This window comes from Saccostrea echinata, unplaced genomic scaffold (genome assembly GCF_033153115.1).
Source record: "Saccostrea echinata isolate AGI-Se365-2 ecotype Australia unplaced genomic scaffold, CSIRO_AGI_Sech_v1 ptg000006l, whole genome shotgun sequence".
NCBI classification, from domain to species: domain Eukaryota; kingdom Metazoa; phylum Mollusca; class Bivalvia; order Ostreida; family Ostreidae; genus Saccostrea; species Saccostrea echinata.
The window spans coordinates 2,460,316-2,469,094 of record NW_026889755.1 but is presented as its reverse complement, the minus strand read 5'-3'; the positions used below and the strand labels follow the sequence as shown (position 1 = coordinate 2,469,094).

General features: G+C 33.3%; 1 protein-coding gene and 1 long non-coding RNA gene across 2 annotated transcripts; one reads left to right on the top strand and one right to left on the bottom strand.

Annotated features, from left to right (window-relative positions):
• Positions 1–619: 619 nt before the first annotated feature.
• LOC133180214 (uncharacterized) lies at positions 620–4,185 on the top strand. The gene is made up of 2 exons (XM_061314777.1): positions 620–941; positions 2,606–4,185. The coding sequence occupies exon 2, from the start codon at positions 2,813–2,815 to the stop codon at positions 3,785–3,787; it is 975 nt and encodes a 324-aa protein (XP_061170761.1). The 5' UTR covers positions 620–941; positions 2,606–2,812; the 3' UTR covers positions 3,788–4,185.
• Positions 4,186–4,340: 155 nt separating this feature from the next.
• Positions 4,341–5,143, bottom strand: LOC133180231 (uncharacterized). Its single transcript, XR_009720288.1, has 3 exons — positions 5,079–5,143; positions 4,710–4,855; positions 4,341–4,431 (listed from the first exon to the last, which is right to left on the bottom strand). It is a non-coding gene; the product is annotated as an uncharacterized LOC133180231 (long non-coding RNA).
• Positions 5,144–8,779: the final 3,636 nt, after the last annotated feature.

The window sequence follows — 8,779 nt, the reverse complement described above, 5'->3', positions numbered from 1 at the left end:
CCAAATAACGAGAATGAGATTCTCAACATATTAAAAGCGATTCAAGAGAATCAAAAGAAACAAGACGATCGTATGACAGAGCTAGAAAATCTGTATGATTATGATTACCAAGAATATGAAGATCGTCAAGACGATACCCCGGACGAACCGGGTACTTCCGGTGAAGCGGCTTCGAGGAAGCGCGCATTAAACGAGATTCTGACTGATACGGAAAACAAGTACGTCAATGCCGGTAAGAAACTTAAAGTTAAAGAGACTTGTGATAAACCGATTGATGATGAACTAGCTAATCTCGTGACAGATTGGTTCCGAGAGGGAATCGAGGAAGAACGATATAATGAACTTCTGAAAACGACAAATCGTCCTGAAAACTGTTCAGCATTAGTGACTGTGAAAACTAACCAAATGGTTTGGGATTTTTTGAGCCCAACTACAAAATCTTCCGATAAGAAGATGCAAAATGTTCAGACTTCGTTGATCAAGGGTGCTTGTGCACTCACTAAAATGACTTATTTGCTCGGTAAGTGTGACAATCCCGAGATTTTAGACCTTTTGGGAAATGCTATGGAATCATTGGCATTGCTGGGGCATGCCAACAGACAGCTGTGTATGTTGCGTAGAGAATTTATGAAACCTGATATGAAGGGTGAATATACTCACCTTTGTAGTCATAATTTAAAGTATACAGACTATTTGTTTGGTGACGATGTCCCTAAAACTGTAAAAGACATCACAGATTGTTCCAAAATCAGCAACAAAATTGGTATCGGATATAGAGGGAGCTTCCGTGGTCGCTTTATGAGGGGACGATCACGTGGACGCTTTGTCCGAGGAGCTGCAAGGGGTCGTGGATCCTACTCGAATGCTGCATCCTTCTCATCTGATTCAAAAAACTACCAACGAAGAGGCTTGCAGAGTCGCCTCCAGAAGTAGTTGAAAAGGTATGTGAATTTAGAGCAGGTGTACTAAAAAATTTCATTTCTGAATGGAAAGAGTTAACATCAGATAAAAGTATATTAGATATTGTGAAAGGTTGTCATTTGGAATTTAAAGATGATAAAATTCCTGTACAAAATTCAAAACCTTTTGAGCCACGTTTTAGTTCAGCTGAATCATGTGTGATTGACAAAGAAATTGAATCTTTATTAGATATGAATGTAATTGAAGAATTGTCTGAAAATGTAGACCTTAGTGATGGTTTCATTTCCACTGTTTTCACTAGACCTAAAAAGAATGGCAGTTATAGAGTCATTTTGAACCTGAAAGAATTTAACAAAAACATTGTGTATCACCATTTTAAAATGGATACTTTTGAGAGTGCTCTTGATTTAGTGACTCAAGGTTGTTATTTTGCTAGTGTTGATTTTAGCAATGCATACTATAGTGTCAGTGTGGCAGAGGAACATAGAAAGTTTCTTAGATTCATATGGAAAAATAAGATTTATCAGTATACTTGTCTCGCTCAAGGGTTAGCTAGTGCACCTAGACTCTTTACAAAACTACTGAAGCCTGTTTTTGCAACACTTAGAAGATTAGGACGTGTCATTATTGGGTATATTGATGACTCGTTACTGATTGGCAATTGTATTAAAGAGTGTTTAGATCATGTTTCTGAAACTTTAGCCCTAGTAGAGAGTCTAGGGTTTGTAGTCAATTATGAGAAGTCTGTTCTCACACCTAGTACAAAAATCATTTTCTTAGGAAATGTTATTGATTCTGAATTGATGATAGTTTCTCTTACTGAAGAAAGAAAGGAATCTATTTTAGAGGCATGTAAAAAATTACAAACAAAATCAAGAGAAAAAATTAGAGAAATTGCAAAGGTCATTGGATTGGTCGTGGCTAGTTTTTCAGCAGTAGAATTTGGTCAGCTGTTTTATCGTGATATGGAAAGAGCAAAAACTGATGCACTTGTACAATCACAACATGACTATGATGCTTTCATGATTATAACAAAAGAAATGAAATTAGAATTAGATTGGTGGATTTCTAATATTTCTTCATCAGTTAGAAGAATTTTGCATGAACCCTATGATCTTAGAATAACTTCTGATGCTTCTCATCTTGGATGGGGTGCTGTTATGAATGAATTGAAATCAGGGGGTAGATGGACAACAGATGAATCTGAAAATCATATCAATTACTTAGAATTATTAGCCTGCTTTTTGGGGTTAAAGTGCTTTTGTTCTGATGTAACAAATAAAAATGTCAAATTATTTATGGACAATACCACAGCTATTTCCTACATCAATAACATGGGTGGTATTAGTTCTAAAAAATGTGATAAACTTGCAAAAGAAATTTGGCTATGGAGTATGAATAGGGATCTGTGGTTAAGTGCATGGCACATTCCTGGTAAAGATAATTTGATAGCGGATATGATGTCGCGCAAATTTGATGATCAAATAGAATGGATGTTGAGCAAATCTGTGTTCCATAAAATTGTTTTAAGATGGGAACAACCTGAAATTGATTTGTTTGCAACAAGGTTGAATAAGCAGATTGATGTATATTGTTCTTGGCATCCAGATCCAGATGCCCGTTATGTTAATGCATTTAGTTTTTCATGGGCAAACATTTATGGTTATCTTAATCCTCCTTTCAGCCTCATTGGACGTGTGGTGAGGAAGATTTGTCAGGACCAAGCAGAGTGTGTACTGGTGGCTCCAGTGTGGCCAACACAGCCGTGGTTCAATCGTGTGTTAGAAAAACTGGTGGATCATCCGGTGATTTTACCTGTGATGGACAATCTGTTGACACTTCCAGGCACAGATGTGCAGCATCCTCTGAAAGACTCGTTAGTGCTGATGGCATGTCGATTGTCCGGTTGCAGTACCAAAAACGAGGAATTTCTCATCAAGCAGCCTCGATCCTTTTGGCATCATGGAAGTCGGGAACCAAGAAACAATATAAAACATTTTATACGAGATGGTTTCAGTACTGTAGTGAAAAATCGATTGATCCATTTTGTACAACTATAGAAACTGTTATTGAATTTTTAGCACATCTTTTTCGCCTAGGTTTAGGGTATAGTGCTATTAATACTGCCCGAGGGGCTTTATCTTCTGTTGGACTGATTTTTGATGGGTTTACTGTTGGATGTCATCCACTTGTTATACGATTTATGAAGGGTGTTTTTAATTTGAGACCATCAAAATCTCGATATGTACATACTTGGGATGCATCTATTGTTATCAAGTATTTGAGAAAATTGTCACCTGTAAAATACTTAAGTTTGAAAGACTTGACACTGAAGTTAGTTATGTTAATTAGTTTAATTTGTGCAAGTCGAGTACAAACTATTTCATGCATGAAACTTGGTAATATGACGAGAAGAAAAAATAGCTTTGTTTTTACTTTTAGTGATTTATTGAAAACATGTAGACCTAACAGTAGTATGTCTGACATGGTTTTGAAATCATATCCTCCAGATAGGAGGCTTTGTGTATATATTGTTTTATGTGAATACTTATCAAGGACTGCAAGAATTAGAAATAAGTGTGATTCACTTTTTATCAGTTATGTACAACCACACAAGGAAGTATCAAGAGATACTGTTGCCCGTTGGATAAGAACAGTGATGTGTTCTGCAGGTGTTGATACTACTATTTTTAAGGCTCATAGTGTTAGATCTGCATCAGCATCTAAAGCAAAAGAGAACTTTGTTCCTGTCGATGATATTTTGTCCAAAGTAGGTTGGTCTAATGTCGAAACCTTCAGAAAGTTTTATGACAAACCTGTGCTGAATGATGATAAGTATGCAAATGCTGTTTTGAAATTAAAATAAAGAATTTGATTTCAGTTTGAAAAATTTTTTGTGTTGTGCTTTAAAGATTCACATTATCTCGGAAGTGACGTTTACGAAAAATAATTAGGAAATTAAACGAGACTTACCTTGGTAAAGGCGAAGTTTGATTCCAATTATTGGAGTAAATAAAAGGCACTGTAGAGATAAGGTGCCTCCCTCCCACCCTGCAGGTGGTGAATGTATTATTTGAAATTATTAGTGAAATGAATTTGGGTTTGATGTTTTGTTGCAAATCTATCAACCCAAAAAATTTTAGCTTTGAAGCAATGACTTGGCGGCTGCGCAGTACTATTCACCTTATCTCTACAGTGCCTTTTATTTACTCCAATAATTGGAATCAAACTTCGCCTTTACCAAGGTAAGTCTCGTTTAATTTCCTAATTTTACTGAAATTTTACTGAAAATCAAACTTGTGCAAAAACTCTCTTGCTGAATGACTTTCATTATTATAAATGCTTGAATGTTCATCTATATATTTTCAGCTATTTTCTAGTCAATGTATATATTCTTGATTATGATGGCATCCATATTTGATTCCCCTCTCTGTCATCTTTTCTTGGTCACCAATTAATTCAACAGTAGGCTGGGTAGTCAGATCTCTCAGGTGTTGGACAAAAGGAGTGCTAATAATAAACATAATCTTTGAAATTATAGACAATAACATCCATTTCTTTTTCCAGGTTTGCATTAATTAGTTATCTTTTGAAATTAAAGCACTTCTGCAATAACCTTGAAAACTTGCCAAGATACATTAAATGTTCGTAGCATGCTTTAACTACTTTAATTTTATTTTTGGAAGTTTAGAATAATAGAAAAACAAGTTCAAAAATAAAATGTAAAAGATCTTAAGAATGAAGATTCATTTACACAATGTTATAACACATTGAAGTCAGTTCCTCACCTGACTCTCATAATTTATCTTCATAATGGAGTTGATTCTATGATGATCACTTTCAACCATTTAAAAGAACTTCTTCATCTCAAACTATCTGAAGGTCATCCATCTACCCAACTGCCACTCACCTAAAGTGTACCGAGACTTCTGACCTGTATAATATCAAAATTCAAGATTAAAATTAAAAAAAATCCCTTCACCACACTGGTCTCTTTAAAAAATGTGAGAAAATAATTTAAATACTTTTCTGAAGATGAAATAATGTAGTGAGTATCTAACAATGTTTAAAAATATTTTGATCCCTATACAGTGATAATGTATGAAAAAGTCATGTCCCTTGTATTTGAAAAAAAATTCCATTCTTAAGGACATTACCCAACATGGAAATAATGCACATTTGTCTCTGGCACAACCAAACCACAAAGACCTTTCCATACTTAGCACCATGCATTAGCTCTTCACTCTCTGTTTCTACAAAAGATAAATTATGAAAAGGTAATTTTTTGACAGCTAAGTCAGATTAATTATTTTCCAGTCAGTGATGAACAGAATATTTCATTTCCTTAATAATGAGGGACAGATTATTCATGTTTATCTTAAATGAACAAAGTTTGACCCCCCCCCCCCCATTACAAGAAGGGAAAAATAAACTGACTCAGAAACTCTTATTTAAGTGAGGTAAAGGGAATAATGGCATCAGACAAGGAAAGATTATTAATCTTTTTTTTTTTAGTTGAGATGAGATTATAAATTTCTTTTAAACATTTTTGAGGTTAATATATTTTACCCCCCCCCCCCATCAAACAAAAAATAGTCGCCCCTTTATTTAGCTTTCCTAAATCTATAACAAAATTTTTATTATGATTTTATTTTTTCCATTTTAATTTATTATATCCTGACACTGATACCACCACTATATAGTAGATGCAACAACTAAAGAGGTGACCCCTCGCCCTCTTCTTCCCTCCCTCCCCTAGATGTTTCGTCTAAATGTTAAACGACTGTTGTTCAATATCTTGAAAGACAGAAAACAGTTATACACAAAAAATAAGCACATTTTCAGTACCTTGCAGTCAGTGTCGAGTGACACACGTAAACAACATCTCGCAATCTCTTTGTTTATTCTTGGCGGAATTTTTGTTGCCTCGTAGACTGGTTCCCATACATTGCAAATAATAAGTCATACGCTTATTAGTTTTGTTTATAAGAGGTAATATCAGTAATATGTCCCGTTCATTTGACAACCTTTACTTTAAAATACTGAAATATATTTTATCATATATACAGATGTTTTCCACCTCAGTATTGTGTAATTCTCTTCATCCAAGTCTTCTCGAATACAAAACGAACGATCTACTTTTAACAGTAACCCAAATATGGCACTGTGTATTCCAATGAATAGCCAATCATTTCAAATCAGGTTGACCGGGTCTCATCGGTATTTTCTGGTATTTTTGGCGAAAATATGCAACCAGTGATCAGTTGAATTGATACCTTTTCATCTACCAGAAGATTTAAGGAGGTTATTGCTTGGAAAACTGTTCGAGCTCCCGGGCTGGCATGCACTGCAGGTTTGTTTACGTTTTCCATCTGTTTTCAGCATATATTGTGAAACATTGAAACTGATGAAAGTCAGGATAAACTACGCTAAATATGTGTTTTTAGATAAGTAACTTAATAAACTGGGGATAATGTTCCATTTTTTTCTGTAAATGATCATGGATTAAACAAGACCAAGGAAAACAATTATAGGTCACAATTTCACAGTGTTTCAGAATGTTTAGCTGTTTACATTAGTGCTAGGAAAAAAATGTAGAAGCCAGGGTATGGCAATGTTTTTAATAGAGGACAAGTTAGGTTATATTTTATAGATATTATTTTGTATTCTAAACCATGTCCATTTTCAAAAACAGGTACAGTGAAATCAATTATGCAGGTTCTTGAAGAAAGTCATGGATGACAACAATGTATGATTTACCAGACTAAGGGATCCCAATGTTTTTTTGACGGTACTTGTACATATTACTTTTTAAAAAAAATCAATAAATAATATCATGAAAATGTTACTTAAACAATTATTTAAATTATCAATTGCTTGACTTTTTCGGGAGTCAGTATAATTATACATTTCTGTTTTCAAAAAATGTGTTATTACTTTTTCCAGGCTCCAGCTACTCAGCTTACTGTGAGAGAGTTAACACCTTATTGACATATCTTTCATGAAGAAGAAACACTTGAGAAGAGTTCAAGAGTTTAATTTTATAGATGGCAAGTGTTGCTTAGACCTAAAGTATTCTTTAATTGTGAAGAAAACAAACATAAGGGTGTTCAGCAATTCATAACTATTAACTGTGATTGCATTGTGTATTTTTAAAATCATTCTTTGGTATGCTTCAAACTCAAAAGTATTTATGAAAACATTGACTATATTTATCCAGATGTATGAAATGTTTATCAAAGTATGAATTCCATTTTAGCATGTTATCTTCAAAATGAGGGACCTGTCAACTTTTACAATTCCAAGATCAGGAAATAATTCATGAGCAGCAACATGCTACTGGGAGAAAGGTACTTATATCCTAAACCATAACTTGAATATCATACTATAGCTCTATAAGCAGCAACTATTGGTCTTTTTGTTACCTGATGACTAAGAAGGAAAATGGAGTTAATTATATGTGTTCAGTAATTATTCATAGATACTGATGCCAGTTCTTTTTAACAAATTATCTTGCAAGTAAGACAAACATTTTCTCAATTCTGCAAAAGTATCTTGGCTACAGAAGGTCACGATCTTATTTTACTCCTACATTAGTATATTTTGTAAATAATCCTTTCAAAAGAAAAATTAGGTGATGATAAACAAAGAAATTACAGAGTTATAAAATTTTAATCTTAGGGGTAAGATAAGGGCTAGTGGCCCAGTCCATTTATATCATAAAATAAGTTAATAGCAACATGTACATCAGTTTGTATCTGTCTTATTTAACAAGATTAACGTAGTCTTTTTGGTAAAAATAAAAGCTGACATTAATGGTTCAAAATATTTTCTTTTTGAGGTTAAAGGTCATGTATGAAATTTTTATCTACATGTATTAATATGGTTGCATCTCGTTTCAATTTTCATTAGTCATGACACTGTGAATACTGATATCACAGTTTATTTGAATTTATAACACAGATGCCTATGAAAATATTCATGTCACTGAAAATATATATTTTTTTTTTCTTTTAAGGAAAACAGTAGAAGACTGCCTGCATGAGAATAAAAGTTTTGGACTCTGAAAAGGAATATGTGACAAAATATATATTTGGACAGTTGTTGATTTCCGCAGAAACGCATGTCGAGTGACATAAAAGTGGAGCACAGTTTCACGTCAATTCAAATCTTTTAATTCAAGGATGAACAATTGGTTCTTTATAAAACAAAATGACATGTTTGAAAAGGATTTTAGTGCAATGTACTCTGTCCTGGATACTTATCTATGTGTATGGGATTTGCAGGATAGACTATGTACAACAGATACTGTCAAGAAATTTGATGTTGTTGATTATATGTTTGTATAAAAATGTTTAGTATAGTAATAAACAAAGTTTAAGTCAATCTGTTGTTACTTTGTATATTAAGTATGATGTCCAGACTTCTTTTGCAGTTTCAATTTGGAAGGAAAAGCTTATTTATCATATGCACAAGTTTTATTCAAAAGAATGGAAAACAGTAATTAACTTTTGTGGCTATTAAAGATGTTATTTAATTAAATTTAATATTTGTAATTATCAGATTTAATGTACCCCAAATACTGTGTTTAATGTTTGTAAATATTAACTTTACTTTTTTGTAAAGTCAAGACAATGTGGGACATTACATCATATTTAAGTGCATGTAAAGTTAATGTAAAGGTTACCTTTTCCAACTTTGACTTTTTTCAGAAAAGCCAATTAAAGGCATTGTAAATAATAAATTTACATTATCTTTACTTGTTTTGTAAAGCCAAATTTTCATGCAGTGTATATCTCTCAAAGTTTCATCTGATATAAAAGCTGGTTAATGAAGAATTTAGAATCTACACTACCCC

What these genes read in the sequence shown, in the direction of transcription:
- LOC133180214 (XM_061314777.1), top strand. Translation starts at nt 2,813, where the DNA reads ATGTCGATTGTCCGGTTGCAGTACCAAAAACGAGGAATTTCTCATCAA.